The sequence below is a fragment of the Jaminaea rosea genome, assembly GCF_003144245.1.
Source record: "Jaminaea rosea strain MCA 5214 unplaced genomic scaffold BDZ90scaffold_6, whole genome shotgun sequence".
NCBI lineage: Eukaryota > Fungi > Basidiomycota > Exobasidiomycetes > Microstromatales > Jaminaea > Jaminaea rosea.
The window spans coordinates 123,622-142,827 of record NW_020289980.1 but is presented as its reverse complement, the minus strand read 5'-3'; the positions used below and the strand labels follow the sequence as shown (position 1 = coordinate 142,827).

Genomic DNA, 19,206 nt, shown 5'->3' with positions numbered 1-19,206 from the left:
CGGGGCTGCCGATGTGCCGATGCAATCGTATTTGGATCTCCGACCCGAGACGCGCTTTCGGATTCGGGAGTATCGGTGACAGACACGATGGTATTCAAGAGGTATCAGAAGATAGAGATGCGAATGTACAGGAGATCGGCGACGACAAGTCGCCATTACGAGAAGCGCACAGTCGCATTCTGCTTGGCTGTCAAGACTTTGAGGTCGTTGCGCGAGTTGCGATACCAAATCACGGCAGTCTTGCCTTGGCCAGGCATGGGAGTCGCGCCAAAGAAGGAATTAGTGGCCTGGAAGGAAGAGCCACTCTGTGCAGCTTTGTACAGCCTCGACCAGAGCGTGGCCGTGGTGAGTACTCGGTCACCCCAGACGACGGCAACGAGCGTAATAGGCGACTTGGCCGGCTTGGTGACTGGCGCCGTCACGATGGTACTCCCGCAAGTATCGGTACTCAGGTTGCAGTCCGGTGACGAGTCCTTGTAGGTGGCCACGCGCTGCTTGTTGCCTCGCGAGTAGTAGACGTTGAGCGTATTGGTGTGATCAGGCCAAGGATTGGAGGAGAGACCCAGCTTCTTCCACAGGTTGCCGCCTGATTGGAACAAGATGGTGCTGCCGTGCTGCCAGAGGGATTTCGATTTGGCGGTGACGGACTGAGTTACGTAGACGGCCGAGAGGATGTTGACCGGCAGACCAGTCGGGATTGCGGAGGCGGATGACGATGAAGACATGCTTACGACTACGTTCGCCTGAGACGTCGTCGTTGAAGCGCGAGAGGTCGTGAGTGTAGATGCCTTGTTAGAGGTGGTCGGCACCGCAGAAGATGCCCTGCTGGTGGTTGTGGGTGAAGATGCCACGACGCTGGTGGTAGTCTTGGCAGTAGACGCCGTGGAAGTCTTGCTGGAAGCCACGGCAGAGGAGCTCGTGCTGGTCTTTGAGGAAGCAGGCACCGAGGATGAAGTGCTAGCGGTCGTCTTCGCCGATGCAGGAGACGACGTAGACGTAGCCTTCGTCGTCGTCGAAGCAGCTGTCGAGCTCGTCATCGACGTGGAGCTCGACGTTGCTGCCGACGCTCCATCCATTCCAGCGTAAAGCTTCCCGATGTCATTGAGCTGATAGTCAGGTCCGATGAGCCAGTTTGTACCCACAGCGTCAAAGAAGTACGAATACCCCTCGATGTCAGGCTGCGAATCCATCCAAGTCATGGCGCTCGATAGGAAGCTCTTGAGCTCCTCCGTCGTGTAGTCGTCTGTGAGCCCAAACTCGGTCAGCCAGATGGGCCGGCCGTTTGCGACCTTGCGGGCTTCGTTTATGTGGGATTTGAGGTAGTTGAGACCTGCGTACTTGTTGGAATACCAGTGGAGTGAAAGGAAATCGATCTGACAGCCTGTACAGTTGCCCATGAATTGGCTCAGCCAAGTCAAGCCTCCTGGTGCTCCAGCGTTGGTCACGGCGGGCGAGCCCAGCAGCATCTTCCCCGCGTAGGGCTGGATGTACTTCTGATACGCAGCGACAGAGGCGTTCATTTCCATGCAACTCGACCCTGCCCCAAATGCACACAGATCAGGCTCGTTGAAGGCGAGGAGGTGTTTGGAGCCCGCGGCTTGCATACGGGCGACGTTGCTGGCCCAGCTCGCCCTTAGGTCCGCGGCATCGCTCCAGAGCATGGGTACATACTCGAGGTCGGTGTTATAGGGCGTGGTATAAGCTTGGTACCAATCGTAGGCCCATGAGATGTGCGAGGATCCCTTGAAGGGGAGCGTCAGGCTCGCGTTGTTGTAGGCCAGACCGCGCTTTCCCCCCGCAGCAAAAACAGCGCTAGCAAAGCAGAGGGCCGTGAGCGCCACCTGGTGAAGAACGAGCATGGTAGACGCGATGTGCGATGAACGATTAGCAGATCCTTTGAGATCTTGATCTTATGAAGGCTTCCATCTTTTGCCACCCAGCGCTAGCTCCCCCTGCCCCCCCTTCGTCGTCCCCCGGCAGTGGCTTGTCCATCGTGGCATGTCGTACGCATTTTGAGTGGCGGAGTTGTTTGACAGATCCCTGCCGCTCATGTTGACCCGGCGACCAAACATCTCCCTGCCGCCGCCCTTGCACCCACTCATCTTTTCTCCTGCTGTCCCGCCTTTCTTGATTGAGCAATTGATTCGACGACTGCTCTCGAACAGACGCGTGTCTCAGAGCTTGATTCGTCAACTCTATTTATGTAGCAGCGGGAAGTGATGATGGCCTAGCCTCGCCTCTCGCGGAAGACAACGTGTTCCTCGCTACGCCGATCCGCATTCGCAGAAACCGCCGTTCGGGTAGCCCGATCGTGCTTCGATGGGTCGACTCAATCCACATTTGAAGTGGCAATCGACTCCCACGTTCGCCGTACTGTAGGACCCACGATCGATCGAAGCGATAGATACGCCTATCGCTTCTTCGCTTGGCCGCTCTTGCCGCGAAACAAGCAAAGCTTGAGCGTGTCGGACGGCGATTGTTTAGTCGCTGATAGCTCGCAATGCAGAACTGTGACCGTAATGCTTTGCCTGCTAGCTTGCTTGCCTATCAACGACGGGCGACGCCCGCTGTCGCCTCAAGATCGACCCGTCATCTTACGCCTTGGTCCCGGTAGTCGCGCACGGGCGCTGCGAGCTCTGTTACCCCGCTGAAGAGGCGGCCATTGAAACTTTCCTCGCCCCCTACTCTCGTCTCATCATCGCAATCATGGTCAAGCTCGTCGTAGGCCTCATGGGCAGTAGCGTTTCCGGTGGCTCTGCTTCGCTCGGCACTACCGCACAGCTCTCCTCGTTCCTCGCCCTCTGCACGAAGCACGGCGTCACCGACCTCGACACGGCCCGCGTTTACGCTGGCGGCAAGTCAGAAGAGCTCTTTGGCTCGCTCCCTCCCGATCAGAAGGGCGAATTCCGCATCGCGAGCAAAGCGCCAGCCTTCTCTGCGGGGTCTCTCCGATACGAGAAGGTGATTGAGAATTGCAATCTCTCCTTGAAGGCGCTGGGCCTGGAGAAGATACCCCTCTACTATATCCACGGCCCAGACAAAGAGACGCCTCTTGAGGAGCAATGTCGCGCCATCACTCAGCTCTACAAAGAGGGCAAGATCGAACAGTTCGGCGTGTCCAATCTCTCGCCGGACATTGTCGAGCAAATCTGCTCCCTCTGCGCTGACATGGGCGGGCCAAAGCCCTCCGTCTACCAAGGAGGGTACAATGCGCTGCACCGCAGAGTCGAGGCTGAGCTTTTCCCCACGCTGCGCAAGCACGACATCGCTTTCTACGCTTGGGGCCCGCTGGCGGGTGGGGCTTTGGCGAAGCCTATTGAGGAGCTGAAGAAGCCAAAGAAGGGGACTAGGTACGAGGCGATGCCTATCTTCGAGAGCTTGTACCTGAAGGAGGAGATGTTGACTGCGCTGGAGAAGCTCACTGAGGCTTGCAACAGTGCAGGCGTGCCTCTGCACGAGGCGTCGATCAGGTGGATCGCGCACCACTCGGCGCTGCGTGAGGAGGATGCAGTCATCCTTGGTGCCTCGTCGAATGAGCAGCTCGAGCAAAGCTTGCTGGCCATCGAGAAGGGGAAATTGGACGAGGTCTTGCAGAGCGCGTTTGAGCAATTGTGGGAGGAGGTCAAGGCTGTGGCCAATCCATTTGCACACTGAACGAGCGCGAGAGGAAACAGTCGTAACGTCATTGATCGATAAATAGCATAAGGAGAGGAGAGAAAGCACAAAAAGTCCTTATCGTAATGATCCTCCTGTTCTCAGAACTTGAAGCGTCGTCCGTTCGTTTGACGCCACTCTGCCATGATCTCGCCTACGGTCTGCATCGCCTCTGCAGCCTCAACCTGCCTCCTCTCTTCCATCGACAGCGTAGACATCGTCTCCTCGTCCGCCGTGGGCTGCGGGAAGTAAGGCGGCACGTCGAGCTGGCAGACCTTTTCCTTCTCTTCGGGAAGCACCCCGCGCACGAACCAATCGCCAACCGTCTTGCTCCCACACTTCGAGGGCGCAGCAATAGTGCAGTGCCCGTATCCCTTCTCAATGCGGAACAGCTTGTTGTTGCTGCGGAAGGAGTCGCGCATCTTCCTCGCCGCACGCAGCGGGGTGACGGGGTCATAGTCGTTTGACCCAAAGAGGATCGGATTGGCAGGCGTCGAATTGAATGAGCCACGCCAGGTGTCCTTGGCGCGGATTTTCCAAGCACTCTGGCAGATAGCTCCGTCCCTCACCCAGAGCTCTCCGCCGAAGGGGCTGATCTTCTCCAGCTTGTCGAGGAACTTCTTGTAGTCCCCCTCATCCCAATCTTCGTCGTACTGCAGGGCTTCACCGCACATGATGGAGAACTGGGCCTGGTCATTCGCTCCGTCGGTAGCCGGCTTGTGTGGGAGGCGTGTGATACCCGAAGCCTCAACAAGAGGGACATGGTTGCCTTTGTGGGCTTCGACGAGGAGCTTGGTGAAGTTGGCCCATTTCGAGGGGGCGTACATGGTCGAGAAGATGGCTGCTTTGAGGCCGATGTACGTGCTCATTTGAGGCAGAGACGCGTTGAGGACCGCAATGGGCTGGTCCCTGAGTGACTCGAGAAGGTCGAATGTCTGATCGCGGAGAATCTCAGCACCCTTATCGCCTCGCTGCTTCTCATCATCATTGAGGAGGGTGGCGAGTGGGCAGTGCTCGACGCCCGCATCTGCGCAAGTCGTGAAGAAGCCGGACAGCACGTCCTCAAAATCCACGACGTTATCGTCCCAAAGGCCTTGTTGGTAGTTGGGGACATTAACGACGCCATCAAGCCAGAATTTGCCCACCTCCTCGGGAAGTATATCGGCGAAATAGCTACCCAGCACGGTGCCGTAGGAGAAACCGGCGTAGTTGAGGTGCTTGTCTCCCACGGCCTTGCGCATCAGACTCATATCGTTGACGACCGACGCCGTCGAGACGTGGGTGAGCTCCTCCCCCTTGTTCTCCTTGCAGACGCCCGAGATCAGGTTGTCATGCGCAATACTCTTGACAATGGCGTGGTCCGAAGAGTGCGGTAGCCCCGAGCCTTCAAAGAAGATCTCGTTGGCGTAGGCTCCCTCATCATCATCGAGGAAGCAGTTGGCTTTGGGCGTGGTTCGTCCCACAGCTCGAGGGTCAAAGCTGAGCAGGTCGTATCGGCCTTCGAAGATCTGGTCAAAGTATGCAGCGGTGAGGCCTCCGCGTGAGGGACTCTTGGCCGTCAGGAAGCCGATACCGCTGCCGCCTGGCCCGCCAGGATTGAAGAAGATGGAGCCGAGAACGTCTGAGCGAGGTGTGTTACCTCCGCCGGCGGGGTACTTGACGAGAGCGATGCTGGCGCGACGGTCGTCGGATGTGTTGGTGTAGTCTAGAGGGGCGGCCATACGATAGCAGCTGAATGTGGATGAAAGATTGAGGTCGGACCAGCACTTGTGCTCGATGAACTTGCCGATGGGGGCGCGGGACTGACGGCATAGGTCACATCAGAGATTAGCAAGAGCTTTTGAGAGGGCGTCCATCTGCGTCGCTCACCATGTCTACCTGGCCATCCTCTGGCAGTGGTGCGAAGCGATGGTGATGTCCACAGCCTCCTCCCCGAGTCCAAGAGATGGACATGGCTGCACGCCCGTAAGCCATAACGATGTAGTAGACGGTGACGCCCACGAGGAGCATCTGCAGCATCCATCGTCGCGAGGCAGCACGATCAGCCGCGGTAGCAGGCATTGGCAGGTCCTGTCCATCATCGTACTCGAGGCCGTACTCGCGGCTATCTCGTCCGTCTCCGCGATAAGGTGGCGGCGGCGCCTGCGCCTGCGCCTTCTCATCGAGAGACTCTTGCATGATGGATAATATCGTGGTCGAAGAGATGGATTGGATGGGAATTGATGTGACGCGAGGTGAGGAAAGGAAGGTAGGATTGGATCACCACAAGCTGGCCGAGCTGGCTGAGCTGGCAAGGCAAGGCAAGCCAAGGCTAGCTAGGCTGGTTATGGAGAGCAAGGAGACATCCGTGCGCCTATAGTGCGCAGGCGATCGAGGCGAGTCGGCTCTCTCGGCGATAGCTTCGTGACGCCGCTTCCATGCGTTGCCTCTGCTCCCGTGCCTTTTCAAAGAAGCCCGCCGATCAGCCCCTCAGGACCATCGACGTCCCTGCTCGAGGGCAATCCCTCATCAACCTTCCAACGTAGCCGCCTGTCTTGAATGAAAGCGAAGCAGAAGGTGTTGCGCTCCCCTCGAGTCCAACATCCCTTTGGCTCGTCTGTCTCAGTTATGGCTGGGCCATTCCCTCCCCCACACGGCTGGTTGCCCATTCTCGGGCTCCTCTCCTCTCGTCGTGCCTGCCTCTCCGCCCCGCGGCTCTCGCCCTGGCTTTGGCTCTAGCCCCTCTGCGAGCTGCCCTCCGCTGCTGGGCGAGAGGTTTTGCCGCCGCCGCCTCGATTTGGTCTCCGCCGCCACACTTTCAACTCCATCTCGACTCGACTGTGGACTTGACATCGCCGTCATCGTTCGAGACATCCTGACCACCACTTTCCACAATCCCACCTGACCAACTTGCCTCTACGACTACTTACATCTCCTTCCTCGATCTAGGCTTTTCAGCCTGGCTCATTTGACCCTCACACTCTTTCATCATCATGATTGACGACGCTCACTTGGCCGCCACGTCGTCGGCTTCTACCAGCACTGCCCTCCCTCCTCCTCAGCGGCCCTCGAGTCGCAACCGTCGTCGTGCATCGCAGCCTGCTTCGCTCTACACGCACGTCACCCGCGCGCATACACCACCATCTCCTACACTCAACGACTGGTCAGACGATGGAGCTGGACCATCTTCCTCTTCTTCATCGACGGCAGTCAGCGACATCGATAGCGATGACGACTTGATGCGGTGGAGCGACGCGGGAAATGCAAAGGGCAAACGCAGGGCTCTTGAGCCTCAGCACCCTGCCGCCGCCTCATTGGAATGGCTGGACCTCTCTCTCAGTTTGCCTCTGACAGTCGCGGTAGTGCGTGGCCGACTTCTCACCTACCTCAATGCCCTCGAGGAGCAGGCAAGAGCCATCGCAGGCAAACTCCAGCGAGACGCTCGCGGCGACCAATCTTCCTCTTCCTCTGAGGCATCGTCCTCTGCATCGTCCTCAGTATCGGTGGCCGACTCCTACCTGTCGCCCTTTTACACCCAACTCGAAGCTCTTAAGGACGATTTGCACCGTCTCACCCTCCTTTTCCCCTCGGCGCCTCTCGCTCTCCCCTCTCCAAGCGCAACGCTGAGTCTCTCTTCAGCCGCAATCATCTCACGCTCCCAGTCCCTCGCAGCAGACTGGGATCGCATCTCATCGGCATTGAGCCAACGCATGCCAGGCTTTCCGGCCTCGTTCCCCTCCGTGGACCCGCGCAGTGTGAATCTACCACGCCCGGCTATGCCACTTGTAGCGGCTACCGTCCTTCAAAAGGTCCAAGGAAGATTCGACGATCTACAGGAGCTGCTCGCTACCATGACTCTTCGGGATTGCTGGGAGCAGAGCGGCGCTGCAGCAGCTCGCTGGCCCTCCTCCGTATCAGCAGCGGCGGCTTCCACACGTCGCCGCGCCTCCATCTCCTCTGCAGCAGCTCACTTGCCCAGCTGGGATTCGATCATGTCGTCCATCAAGGAGTCTTCTGAACGCTCCAAAGTCAAAGCAGGCGAGATGGTCACCACTGTTCTCGAAGCAGAGCATGCGATGTACAAGCGCGCATGCGGCCTCGCAAACGAGGGGTCGCGCCTCATCCACTACGCCGACCTGCCCCATCTCTGGCGAAATAATGAGCACATCCTTTCTGGCTATCGGTTCATTCCCCTCGAAAACTGGGGTACGCTGCTGCGCTCTACCTTTCAATTGCATAACGAGACGGTCAACATCCACTCGCACCTCTTTGGCGTCCTCATAGTTCTCCCCCTCTTCTGGCCTTCAAAGGGATTGGACGAGCACACGACCTGGGCTGACAGGCTGGTGCAGACCATCTACCTCGTTGCGGCCATGAAGTGCCTCGTCTCCTCGGTGGTATGGCATGTCTTCTCTGGCTGCTCCAACGCCAAGTGGTTCGAACGCGCCGCGTGCGTCGATTATTCGGGCGTAGCATTGCTGGTGGCGGCGAGCGTGTGGACCACAATCTACAACGAGTTCTACTGCCAGCCCAACCTCGCCATGCTATACTCCTGCACCACGCTAGTCGTTGGGCTGATAGGAGCAGCAGTTCCCTGGGCGAGCTGGTTCAATGAGCGTTCCAACAAGGGATTGCGCATCGTCGTCTTCCTCGGAATGTGCTTCACCTCTCTCCTTCCATTCGCCCACGCGACGTACGAGCACGGCCTTCTCAAGACGTTGCGTTTCCTCAGCCCGATTCTCCCCAGCTTGGCGTGCTACATCATTGGGCTGGTCTTCTATGCCACCAACTGGCCAGAGAGCAGGTGGCCGGGCAAGTTCGACCTCTTCCTCCACGCGCACCAGATCTGGCACGTCAGCATCGTCCTGGCTATTCTCTTTCACTATAGAGCTGCTCTGCAGTTCCACGCGAACCGATTCGAGTTCTCCTGCACCTACAACCCGCTCGCTTCGGGCTCACCAGCTGGCCAGGGCACAATGGCTGCAATGAGCAGCGCAGGGAGCGCCCTCCTCGACGCTGGGGCTTCGTCGCTTCTTCAGGCTGCTGGTGGTCTCCACGGTGTGGAAGGGTTGCAGCGAGCGGACGAGAAGGTGCATGGCTGGAGGATCGTTGCTGGACGTCTGGGTGGGGGGAGAGTGGGCCTGGTCTGGGGCGCAGCGAGGGAGTGGTTGCAGAGGTGGTAGCGGGGAGTCAGCATTGGACGCCACTTTTGCATGTGCTTCATCTATTCTTCTTGCCCTTTGCTTGGTCTCCTGCTCACATTACCTCAAATAGACATAGCATCGCAGCCAAGACGCACGAGCGAGTACGAGCGGTCGTGAAGCCGCGTGGCGCGTCGAGTGGAGGAGTGCCGGGCGGAGAGGCGAGACGAGGCATTGAGTCGGATTCGTGGGGGTGGCGCTGAGCGTCTTTCCTACTCATACGACACACTAATCAAGCCAATCAGCTCGATAACGACGTGATGCCGGACAAGGATGATCGTGAGTACCGAGTACGATGTGTCATCGCCCTCTGCTATCATCGCAGTCCTTTTGTCGAACGGCGAGGCTGACTGCTGCCTCGTATATGCACCTCTCCCCGCCTCCAGTCCTCGCAATGGGCTTCGAGCCCGCCCGTGTCGACTGGGCGCTGCGCTCCACGGGCAACTCGGGACTGCAGTCGGCTCTCGACCATTTGGAAGCCAATGAAGGCAAGCCTGTACCAGATGTAGCTCAGCAGACCACCACCACCCCAGGCTCAGGCTCAGCAGGCGGCGGCGGCAACGGTCCCCCAGGCGAGTACGACGAAGAGGAACAGGCCGCTCTCATGGAGATGCTCAAGACCAAGGGGCAAGGAGCTGTAGACGCTGCTACTGGCTCGTCGTCCGATGGAGCAGGCATGGAGGCCAAATCCATCAAATGCACCGACTGCGGCAAAGTCCTCAAGAACTCGGCCTTTGCCTCCTTCCACGCCGAGAAGTCCGGCCACACCAACTTTGAAGAGTCAACAGAGGAGGTCAAACCGCTCACGGAAGAAGAAAAGAAGGAGAGACTAGCAGAGCTTCGTCGCAAGCTCGCAGAGAAGCGCGCTGCCCAGTCCACCGTAGACGCTCAGGAGGCTAAAGCTAACGAGCAGATCAGGAGAAAGGCAGGGCAGGACATGGCTGTCGCCAAGGATGAGATGGAGAAGCGCGAGGCGGAGAAGGAGCGTAAGAGAAAGGCGGCGGAAAAGAAGGCAGATGCTGAGGCCAAGGCGAGAGTGAGGGAGCAGATTGAGGCGGACAAGAGGGAGAGGGCGGAGAGGGTTGCGAGGGAGAAGGCGGCAAGGAGTGGGCAAACTACACAAGCCACGCCGGCAGCAGCAGCAGGAGCAGCGCCGGCACCTCCTCCGCAGGCCAAGGCGGCCTCTACGGCCAATGAGTCGAGGCTGAGAATCAGGGCGCCCGGAGGACAGTGGATGGGCACCGTGCCTGCTGAGACGACGCTGAAGCAGGTCGAGCAAATGGTGGTCGATGCTGGGAACGCGGCAGGGCCGCTGAAGGTGAGCGAGAGACACGTCTGACAGCAAGCGAGCAAGCATTTGACTGACAACGAATACATCTCAACCCTCTGCACGCAGTTCTCTCAAACCTTCCCCCGCAAGTTCTTCACTGACGAGGAGAAGCAGAAGACGTTGCGCGAGCTTGGGCTGGTGCCCAACGCGGCGCTAGAGGCTGCTAATGCGTGACGATGAGAAAAGAGAGGAGGCCAGACAGAGGAGAATTAGGGCCCGCGATCCCCACTTGATGACATCATCACCAAAGCTCCAGTAAAGAGCAATAAAATCGTTTCACTCAGACGAGCATCGTCTGTCTAACTACTAGTCTACGTCTTTCACCTCATCTCGCGCACTTGGGCCTCTTAGACCTTCTTTCCTCCCACCCTCCTCACTCCCATCGTTCCCGCGAACAAGGCTGCCGCCACCCCGGCAACTGCTCCAATCTTCCTGACATGCTGCCACCCGCTCAACCTGTACACCACATAGATGTTGCCCGCATGCCTGTGGGAGACCCGCTCCTTGCTAACCACGACGCTCGCCCGCCCCACCGTATCCAGGTAGGTGGTGTGCGTCTCGTACCTAACCGTCGCCGCTCCCTCTGCAGCGTCGTCGTCCTCGAACGGCAGGTGGACGGAGAGGACTTCAGCGCCTTCGGGTAGAACGATTCTCGTCTCCACCCTCTTTGCGGGTACGCTCCCTCCTGGTCCACCACCGCTCGAGGGGAAAGCGTTCCAAAATGGAACGGCAACGCTGTACTTGCCTGCGCCTAGAGACTTGCCCCAGCCGCCAGGCCCGAGGGGCAGGTCCCAGCCGATGGTGAATGTGTAGTTCCACCCGCCCAACAGTGGATAGCGCGGCTGGAGTTGAAGAAGCGAGGCGCTGTGAGCCGGGAGCGAGTGGGAAGGAGTGTCCACGTCCTGCTCTCTCCCTAGGGCTGGATGGCCTGAGCGGAAGTTGCTCGTCGAGACGTTGCCGATTTGGTCGACGAAGTAGGCGTCGCGCGCCTTGGGAGGCAGCTGCAGTCCAAAGTCCAGTACGAGGTTGCGTCCTCGCCCTCCGTAGAATGTGCCCACTTGGTGGTCCACTCGAGAGAAATGGCCCTTCAGTGCCGGTCCATCGTTGCGGAGCCAGACATTGTCCTTGAAGGAGAGAGAGTCACCCCAGTGGGAGACTTCGACGTGCCTGTCGAGGGAGACGAGGGCTACGATGGGGTGCTCGTGCGTGTGATGTACTTGAGCTGTCGGTGGAGGAGCTGAGTCTACGGTCAGGGGCTTGATGCGCTCAAATGGACCAAAGGTGATCGTTGCGCCTGACTTGGTAATCTCGGAGGAGGGCGGCTCCATGCTGTACGAGTGGATCTTGGCGGAGGGGGATCTGCAGGTGCGAGGCAATGAAAAGGGACAGGACAGGTAAGCTCAATCGATTCCTCTTGGAGCTGACATCTCCTCTAGCCCTCACACAGCACTCACTTTGCCTTGACCCTCGCCTTGCCCACCGCATACACACTGCGCGGTACTGCATCTCCAGTCCAGCGCAGCGACGCATCCTCCTTTTGCCCGACGGCCTTGGGCAATGCCTCACTGATGTGATGAAAGCCCAGGTCGATGGCAAGCGTAATATTGGGCGTAACGATGCCTCTCTCCTCCTTTTCTGCCGGTTGTGTGAGGAAATTAGGCGGTAGAGTGACAGAGTAGAGGTGGGTGGGCGAGTCGCCCGTGGGGATTGAGTAGCCCTCATTCCTCAAGGAGAGGACAGTGCGCTGTTCCGGAGCCAGACCTGGGCCGAACTTGGCATTTACTTCTGACCAGGAGAGGGAGGCAGCCTCCTGCGGTGAGAGAGAGATGTAGTATTTGTCCTGCGCTGCGCTCGATGGCTGCTCAATGAGATGGAGCTGTGATGTGGTATGCGTTGCGCCTCCCAGCTCGTGGTTGACCGAGATGGAGTGGACGTGGAAATCGCTCGCACTATACGCCGGAGCAGACGACGCCAGCGATGAGGTCGTGCCTACGATCAGGGCCGCGAGAGCTAGCCCTATTCTTTTGGCCAGCATCGCGGACGAGATGATGAGGAGCAGAGGGGGATGGAGACGATCGGAAGAATGCAAAGCAGGCAAGGCTCGCACATCCAACGCGGCGCCATTCGCTCAAGGTGGCCCGAGCTCGCCGGCGACGGCAACGCCAGCCAATTGAGGTTCAACAGCCACGTGGCCCAACGCTACCGTGACAATGGGCATAGCATATATTGACAGTCATCACGGTTCATCAGAACTACATAACCGCACACATCTCCCATGCACTCCTCTCCCCAAGTACAGTCTGAACAGCCTGCCTAGCCCCACCTTTACTCTTGCTCCTCTGCACGCGCAACTCGTGCCTCTTCCCCCTCGCCGACTCAGGTAGGTACCACCGCATCACTTGGCCGGAGACTTCCCACTCTCCCGCGGTGACTTGCACATCGATTGCCAGAGGCGGAAGGCGTGGATCCTCAATGATGCCGTGCGCTGGTCTGGAGCGAAGATTGTCCACTGATGAGGCGAGACTGCCACCCTTGCTGCTTTGGGCTGTTCCTGCTTCACCCTCCTCCTCATCAGCAGCGACGTAGTGTACCAGAGGCAGGAAGATCTCCGTCGCCACTCCTTCCTTGTACGGCGCTCCCTCCTCATCAGCCCCGCAACCAACGTCGACGACGAAGTGGAAGAGGGAGGAGCGAACATCGAAGTCTATGCTGACTGGCGTGCCCACCACCGCCATGGGGTATGGCCGCCAGAAGGCGGGAGCAGAGCGGGTACCATTGAGGAGGGTTGCGAGGTCCGGGGTTGGAGGAGACGGAGGTGCAATTGTCGAGCTGGCGTAGCTGTCCACCGCAACGGTAGGGTCTGTGGCCTTGAGTGCCGCCTTTGCCTCGTTCCCAGCAAGTGTCGTGGTAGTCGAGGCAGAGAGATCTGCACCTCCCTGTACTCCGCCTTCTCCTTCCCTTCCAACGACCTGCGCAGCTCCTCGCCCACCTTTGACGTCGTCTCCACTCCATACGCTCAAGTCCTCGCCGTTCCACCCATCACCCCACATGTGACAATTATCAGGGCAATAAGTCCAGAGCGTGTAGCTCAATAGGTTTGTCCCATCGCACGCATTCAGCGACGCATCGAGCGCCTTGGTCTGATCAGCGTAGTCCCCTTTACCCTTGCCCTTCGCGTCTCCGTAGTAGCTGCGCTTCTTGTCCAGGTCAAAAGGGACGCCGATCTCCCCTATCAGCGTGGGGTAGCGACCAAGCACGAGAAGTGTGTCGTCGCGAAGGTAGCCCAGTTGATCCCGCATGACCTTGCGCACCGCCTTGGGACCGAAACGGAGTGCGAAGATGAGCGCAGAGTATTTGCCCCTCAATAGCCCGAGGGCGTCGGCGTTGAACCAGTTCCAATGCTTGGTGATGAGCGTCAGCCCGTCGTAGAAGTGGCAGGAGACGCACGCTCGTTGTCCCAGATCTTGTTCGTTCAGCTCCATAGGCGGCGGCTCGAAGACGGGGGGTTGAAGGAACATGATGGCCTCCCTGTGCACTCCGCGGATCGCTGCAGCGTACTTGCGCCAGAAGGGGAGCCAGTAAGCGGAAACAAAGTCGCCCTCACCTGGTACTTTGAAGTAGTTCGGCTTGAGCACCTCGCCCTTCTTGCTGTCCCACACGCCGTGAGCCTCCCAGATGCACTGTCCCATCGGCCACCCTCCATCTCTCTTCCAGCCCCATCGCTCTACCGGATCCTCTTCCTTCCTCAGCCAGATCGTTGCGCCTTGCGGGTCAATTTCCACCTCTCCTGCCTTCTTGGGGCCCAAGCTCGAGAAGACCCAATTCTGCATCTTCTGCTTCTGACCGACTCCCAGCGCCATAGATTGTGCAGGGGAAGGCATGGGACCCTGTCGTAGCTTCCACTTTTCGGGAAGAACGCGGATGTCGTCCAGCCCGATGTAGGTGGGGTTGGGCTCATTGAGCGAGTCCCAGCCAATAACCGTCTCGTCAAACAAATCGCCCGCCTCTTTGACCTTCATCGCCAGCTGGCGGACAGCAGCAATGAAGTGATCTTGCAGCCATTCTCCCACATTCTTCCCGCCCGCCATCTTGCACTTAGGCGCATAGTCCTGTCCGGCGAAGAAGAGTACGCTCAATGTGGCGGGGGCGAGGCGGGTGTAGTTGGTAGCCCAAAGCATGTCGGAGAAGGCGGCCGGGTCTGGTGATGAGGGGGAGGGCCACTCCCCATGCAGGAAGGCGGCTTGCGTGGGTGAGAACCCACGATGGTCTAGCCCGCAGGCGGGCAGGACCCAATAGGGGGCGCCGGAGCCTCCTGTGAAGCGAGAGAACTGTAGACGAGAAGAATCAAGGGAGGTGTTGTGCGCGGAGGAGGAGAAAAGGGAGATGAGCAAGGACGACAGGAGAGGCCGGCGGCGAAGGGCGTAGGGTACGTACGATGTCCTGATGAGGATCCATGTACACCCTGAAGCCGTACTCTTTGCACTTGCGCAACACTGATACCACATATTCCATGTACCGGTAGTCATACTTGCCGCTGCGTGTGGTAGGGGCAGACAAGACTCCAGTCAGCTTGTCTCCTGCTGCTTCGAACCTGCTTCCGCGCTACTCACGGTCCCTCATGCTCCAACGCCTCCCACGTAAAGACATATCTCAGGCAGTTGAAGCCCCACATCTTCAGCCTCGTCAAATGTGTATCTGCGCTTCCATCCTCCAAGTTCAGCGGCTGGCCCACAAAGCTCTGCCCACCGGCTTCGGCCTGCGCCCATAGGTCCCCTGGCGGCTGATGCTGAGTTGGTTGATTTACCGGGGCTTTCGAGGAGCCAGAGAAGTTGACACCTCGCAGCAGGACGGCACGCCCTGATGTGTCACGGAAGAAGGCTGATGAGGAGTGGAGGTAGGTCGGAGGAACTGACGGTGAGGAGCAGGGAGGAGGGTGGGATGAGGGGTCAGACAAGGTGGTTGTATGCACGCCGCTCTACGCTGCAAGCTCACCTTCCTCGCCCGTCACTGGGCTTTTCTTGAAGTCCATTCGTGGCATGGCTGCTCTCAGCCGTCGATGGTGTGCTGCTCTGCCCTCTGCGAGAAGAGCGTGGGTATGGTAAGGAGGACAAACTTGATTCGCGATCCAATGTCCCACGATGCCGAGTCTGCCGAAATCAGGGTCAAGCCACAGACCAGAACACACGCCTCCACTCCCCGCTCACTCAACTCTCCGGGAGACGCGGACGCGGACGCGGAATACCAGAAATCATGCAGCATGGCCCGATCCTGCATCACCTTCCAGCAATGATGTGATGTGTTTGAGGGACAGATGCTAATGGTACAATGTGATGTGCTGCTTGCTCCCCTCATGACTCCTCGAGATCCTTCTCCCAACTTTCGCCTCCAAAGAACTCCCCCTCGTCGAGCTCTGCGAGGCCGTTGGGCTTGGCGGGTGGCCCTTCCTTGGCTACAGCTTCAACAGGCTCTATCGCTGGCGCTTTCTCCTCTCGCTGCTTGGCCTCTTCTCCTTCCTCGCCATCGTCCTCTTTGCGATCAGCCTGCTCCTCTCTAGTAGCCGCAGGCGGGGTACCTTTCCCCTGCTGCTTGAAAGCAGATTGGCGGCTCATAGCTACCAGCTCCCTGAAATGGTCCTTATGCTGCGCAGCGTACGCTCGCCTCTCTTCCTCACTCGCGCCCACCGAGCCTGCACCGTTCGACGCAGCCCCATTGCTTCTCCCTGATCCTGCTCCCACCCCAGCCTTGGCCCTTTTCTCCTCCCTGTCCCGCTCTCTGTCCCATTCGCCCAGCTCTCGTCGAAGCGTGCCCAGACCTTTCCTGTACTTCGGCGCAGAATCCAAATTCGCATTGTATCGATCAACCCAGTGACGATGTCGCGCCTCTAAGGTGGCTTTCCCTCCCGAGGTGGAGAGCCCGGCATCCTCGCAGAGACGCCGTAGGGCCTTCTCAGCGAGAAGCTGGTATTGCGGACGCTTCAACTTGGTGGCGTTATCCAGTGACGAGGGCGAGGAGGATGAGGATTTAGAAGGAGGGCCAGTGCCGTTGCGAGAGAACCAGCCGCCGAAGCTCTTTGTACTACCAGCGGGCATGGCGGCCAAGCCACGCTCTTTATCGCTCGGCGGTGGCCCGTCTGGCCCTTTGCAGGCTCCGGGTGTATCAAGGTGCCGATTGAGGGCCGAGAGTGTGAAGTCGTGCGTACACATGGGACATTGTACGACGGAGGACGCTGCGGACGGGGGGAAGGCAGATGTGAATGAGCAGCTGTCAAGGCTGGCATGGGGGTTTGTGCGCGCACTCACGCGCCATCTCCTGCTCCTTGTCCTTCGGCCGTGTCCCACTCTTGCCGTTCGCACCATTCTTCGCCGGTGAAGCCGTCTCCCTCGCTGGGCTCCAGTCCTCGTCGCTATCATCGTCAATCTCAATAGCGTCGCTTTGCGAGGTTGCACGATCCTTTCGAGCTGCTCTCGAGGAGGAGCTGCGGGTCACCCGAGTCGTAGAAGTGTTCGCAGCTTCGTCGTCTATGCGTCTCTTCTTGCCGTTGCTCGACGAGGCCGGGGGCGGTGGTGGTTCAGAAGGGCCTGCTTCTGGTACACGAGCCGCTGCCGCCCTCTGTTCGGTATCCTTGCGCTGCAGATGAGCCCTGCGAGCAAATGGCGAGTCAGCCCTTCGCTTGCTGCTCGATCTTTAACACCTCCCGCCGCGACCCACGCACCTCGCGCCTCTCCAGGCTTCCGCGGCCATCTCCAGCTGCGGCATGGGCACCAGCTCCGAGTCGTACACCTTTGGCTGTCGACAGTTTGGACATGGCCGCTCAGTCGGCGCTCCGGGAGCGGACGGCTGATTGATGTAATCGCGAATGCAGGTCGAACAGAAGACGTGAGAACACTTCTTGATCGAGACGGGAGCGCGGAGGATGTCCTGGCGTAGCGCAGCGATGAGCAGTTTGCGTCAGTGAGCAGTTAGTTTTGGACTCTCCACCACCCTCTCGCCGTCTCACTGAGCAAATTTCGCATCTCAAAGTGCCATCGAGCTCCTTGAGAAAGGCGTAAGATCCACCCAGCCAGTCCGAGGGGTCGCCGACGTCCTGCACGTCCTCTTGCCACTTGGAGCTTCCGCCTGCTCGCAACATGGCGGGCAAGCTGGCAGTGGTGATGAAGAGAGGAGGAGAGAGCCAGCGCCTGAGTTGATGGAGATGTTATGAGCGAATTGATTGGGGAGATGAGAAATGCAGGACGCACGCGACTTTCGTGGAACGCAGGCTGACGTCGGAGACACGGACTGGCAGCCACGCGCCTCTCTACGCGGCAAGGCGGGCGGGAAGCAGGCAAGACGGCTACGGGAACCACATCGATGGCCACCTTCATTCAACGCAACATCACACAAAGCCTCAGCAGAGTACTGTCACTACGGCCGGCACTCAGTGCATCATCACACCGCGCTTCGTGGTCGGAGATCTCTGTGTATTGCGAGCGAACGACGTCGCACATAGAGGCGGGTCGCCCTCCAGCCGCTGAATGGGAGCTGGCGCAACAGAGGGGATGTAGAAGAAGAGTACTTTTACAGAGTATGATGAGGTGATGAGACGATAGCCGGCAGGATTGGGCAGCTCGGTCGTGGTGGTCGACGTTGCTGCCTTGATTGCGGCAAACGCTTAGTCGAAGAGACCGAAGCCCATGTCTGTGCGAGATTGGGAGCAAGTCAGCAGCACGCACGGTGCCATCTTCGCAGCAATCGCTCGCGCACGCACCGTCATCCGACTCCTCCTTCTCCTCCTTCTTCTCCTCCTTCTTCTCCTCAGCGGCAGCGGGCGCAGCACCGCCAGCAGCGGCGGCGGCGGGGGCAGCAGCGGCGGCACCGGAGCCGGAGCCGACGGCGCTCAGCATGTCCTTGACATCCTTGCCCTCGAGAGCCTTGGCCAGGAGGGTGGCCCAGATGGGCTCAACGGGGCAGTTGGCAGCCGTGGTGAGGGAGACGATCTTGTCGGCCTGCGAAGGAGAGGCGGCATGAATAGGCGTGTGAGTGGGTGTTGCTCGATCGTTGTGGGGGACGGATGATGAAGCGAATGTGTCCCTCTCCTGAGTCAGAACCCCTTTTCCTCCCGCGAGTGCCATCCGACGATGACGTTTGGGAAGGCTGACGCTTTCTGTGCATTCCCCCTCGGCGCCTTCCTGGTTGCCGTCGCACCGCTTGGAGACACCAAGATGCAATCTTCCGACACTTGAGAGCTAGCCGTCCTTACCAGCCACTCTTTCCTCCGTCATTAACTCTGCTCTCTGATTGCTGCCATGCGCATCGCAGTGCGTCCTGGTTCATCTCGTTCCTTCTCTCCCTCGTTCCTCCCAACCTTCGTCCGTCCCTCGTCCCAACTCTGACTCTATGCGGTGCATCTCAGCACGCATACTCACGGTGATCTCCTGCTGCTCGTCAGCGAGGATGAGGGCAGCGTAGGTCGAGGCGAGGTCGGAAGAGGCCATTGTTGGTGATGTGTGAGGGTGTTGGTGGTGAACAAGAGGAAGGAGAGCAGAGCAGCCCGTGTGCTGGACTAGCCTTGACGTCCGCCCGCCCGCCCAGCCATCCAGAGCTCGCCGGGAGAGTCAGTCCACGTGGCTCCGGTGCTGGGCGGCAAAATTGCGGGACGAACCCGCAGCGCGCAATGAGGGCGGAAGCCTCGGAGCCGACAGAACAGCTACTTCTTCATACGATGTCCCCTCAACTTCGCGAAAGTCGAGAGGTGCACAGCGGGCATTGGCGCCACTAATAGCGAGCAACGCAGACAGACTATTACGACCGCTTCGGTATGAGTCATGCTGCTCGTAAAGGAAGGAGGAGCGATGACCAAATCTCCGTTCAGGCGACACTCTTTTCGGGCTCTCGTCATTCACCATCCTGCCATCCGTTCGAGGTGGCCGATTCGACCTAGTAGGATATGACGAAGTGATGATGCTGATTGTATTGACGAGGTGTGCCTGCCTCACGCCACTGTTGTGGCCACTCCGTCCCGGCAATGCCGCAGACTCACTGTGACTCACCTCAGCCATCCTC

At 59.0% G+C, this 19,206-nt stretch overlaps 9 protein-coding genes across 9 annotated transcripts; 3 read left to right on the top strand and 6 right to left on the bottom strand.

Moving 5' to 3' along the window:
* Positions 1 to 71: 71 nt before the first annotated feature.
* BDZ90DRAFT_232054 (hypothetical protein) lies at positions 72 to 2,152 on the bottom strand. The gene has a single exon (XM_025506103.1). It carries the CDS (start codon positions 1,857 to 1,859, stop codon positions 156 to 158), a length of 1,704 nt encoding a protein of 567 aa, XP_025362245.1. The 5' UTR covers positions 1,860 to 2,152; the 3' UTR covers positions 72 to 155.
* A 656-nt stretch (positions 2,153 to 2,808) lies between these two features.
* Positions 2,809 to 3,645, top strand: BDZ90DRAFT_209647 (Aldo/keto reductase; the record flags this gene model as incomplete). Its single annotated transcript, XM_025504051.1, has 1 exon — positions 2,809 to 3,645. A coding segment is annotated over one exon (837 nt), but the record flags the coding sequence as incomplete, so codon positions are not given.
* A 59-nt stretch (positions 3,646 to 3,704) lies between these two features.
* BDZ90DRAFT_168292 (hypothetical protein) lies at positions 3,705 to 5,965 on the bottom strand. The gene is made up of 2 exons (XM_025503661.1): positions 5,524 to 5,965; positions 3,705 to 5,456 (listed from the first exon to the last, which is right to left on the bottom strand). The coding sequence occupies exons 1-2, from the start codon at positions 5,830 to 5,832 to the stop codon at positions 3,756 to 3,758; spliced, it is 2,010 nt and encodes a 669-aa protein (XP_025362243.1). The 5' UTR covers positions 5,833 to 5,965; the 3' UTR covers positions 3,705 to 3,755.
* Positions 5,966 to 6,459: 494 nt separating this feature from the next.
* BDZ90DRAFT_232052 (HlyIII-domain-containing protein) lies at positions 6,460 to 8,923 on the top strand. Its single transcript, XM_025506102.1, has one exon. It carries the CDS (start codon positions 6,627 to 6,629, stop codon positions 8,814 to 8,816), a length of 2,190 nt encoding a protein of 729 aa, XP_025362242.1. The 5' UTR covers positions 6,460 to 6,626; the 3' UTR covers positions 8,817 to 8,923.
* A 171-nt stretch (positions 8,924 to 9,094) lies between these two features.
* On the top strand, positions 9,095 to 10,428 carry BDZ90DRAFT_279417 (hypothetical protein; the record flags this gene model as incomplete). Its single annotated transcript, XM_025509172.1, has 3 exons — positions 9,095 to 9,113; positions 9,221 to 10,152; positions 10,231 to 10,428. 3 exons carry the CDS (start codon positions 9,095 to 9,097, stop codon positions 10,336 to 10,338), a joined length of 1,059 nt encoding a protein of 352 aa, XP_025362241.1. The 3' UTR covers positions 10,339 to 10,428.
* On the bottom strand, positions 10,425 to 12,251 carry BDZ90DRAFT_252053 (Ribophorin I). The gene is made up of 2 exons (XM_025507752.1): positions 11,619 to 12,251; positions 10,425 to 11,523 (listed from the first exon to the last, which is right to left on the bottom strand). The coding sequence occupies exons 1-2, from the start codon at positions 12,197 to 12,199 to the stop codon at positions 10,512 to 10,514; spliced, it is 1,593 nt and encodes a 530-aa protein (XP_025362240.1). The 5' UTR covers positions 12,200 to 12,251; the 3' UTR covers positions 10,425 to 10,511.
* Positions 12,252 to 12,416: 165 nt separating this feature from the next.
* On the bottom strand, positions 12,417 to 15,268 carry BDZ90DRAFT_252051 (glycoside hydrolase; the record flags this gene model as incomplete). Its single annotated transcript, XM_025507751.1, has 4 exons — positions 15,157 to 15,268; positions 14,775 to 15,072; positions 14,599 to 14,698; positions 12,417 to 14,492 (listed from the first exon to the last, which is right to left on the bottom strand). Exons 1-4 carry the CDS (start codon positions 15,200 to 15,202, stop codon positions 12,417 to 12,419), a joined length of 2,520 nt encoding a protein of 839 aa, XP_025362239.1. The 5' UTR covers positions 15,203 to 15,268.
* Positions 15,269 to 15,441: 173 nt separating this feature from the next.
* On the bottom strand, positions 15,442 to 17,394 carry BDZ90DRAFT_232050 (hypothetical protein). The gene is made up of 4 exons (XM_025506101.1): positions 17,162 to 17,394; positions 16,877 to 17,082; positions 16,464 to 16,804; positions 15,442 to 16,390 (listed from the first exon to the last, which is right to left on the bottom strand). Exons 1-4 carry the CDS (start codon positions 17,291 to 17,293, stop codon positions 15,513 to 15,515), a joined length of 1,557 nt encoding a protein of 518 aa, XP_025362238.1. The 5' UTR covers positions 17,294 to 17,394; the 3' UTR covers positions 15,442 to 15,512.
* A 271-nt stretch (positions 17,395 to 17,665) lies between these two features.
* BDZ90DRAFT_252046 (ribosomal protein 60S) lies at positions 17,666 to 18,638 on the bottom strand (the record flags this gene model as incomplete). The annotated part of the gene is made up of 3 exons (XM_025507750.1): positions 17,666 to 17,841; positions 17,912 to 18,149; positions 18,570 to 18,638. The coding sequence occupies 3 exons, from the start codon at positions 18,636 to 18,638 to the stop codon at positions 17,816 to 17,818; spliced, it is 333 nt and encodes a 110-aa protein (XP_025362237.1). The 3' UTR covers positions 17,666 to 17,815.
* Positions 18,639 to 19,206: the final 568 nt, after the last annotated feature.

Coding starts and splice junctions, on each gene's coding strand:
- BDZ90DRAFT_232054 (XM_025506103.1), bottom strand. CDS start 1,859: ATGCTCGTTCTTCACCAGGTGGCGCTCACGGCCCTCTGCTTTGCTAGC.
- BDZ90DRAFT_168292 (XM_025503661.1), bottom strand. CDS start 5,832: ATGCAAGAGTCTCTCGATGAGAAGGCGCAGGCGCAGGCGCCGCCGCCA. Junction 5,457..5,523: donor AGGATGGCCAGGTAGACATG/GTGAGCGACGCA, acceptor CTATGCCGTCAG/TCCCGCGCCCCCATCGGCAA.
- BDZ90DRAFT_232052 (XM_025506102.1), top strand. CDS start 6,627: ATGATTGACGACGCTCACTTGGCCGCCACGTCGTCGGCTTCTACCAGC.
- BDZ90DRAFT_252053 (XM_025507752.1), bottom strand. CDS start 12,199: ATGCTGGCCAAAAGAATAGGGCTAGCTCTCGCGGCCCTGATCGTAGGC. Junction 11,524..11,618: donor AAGGCGAGGGTCAAGGCAAA/GTGAGTGCTGTG, acceptor TCGCACCTGCAG/ATCCCCCTCCGCCAAGATCC.
- BDZ90DRAFT_232050 (XM_025506101.1), bottom strand. CDS start 17,293: ATGTTGCGAGCAGGCGGAAGCTCCAAGTGGCAAGAGGACGTGCAGGAC. Junction 16,805..16,876: donor GAAGCCTGGAGAGGCGCGAG/GTGCGTGGGTCG, acceptor ATTTGCTCGCAG/GGCTCATCTGCAGCGCAAGG. Junction 16,391..16,463: donor CAAGGAGCAGGAGATGGCGC/GTGAGTGCGCGC, acceptor CCCCGTCCGCAG/CGTCCTCCGTCGTACAATGT.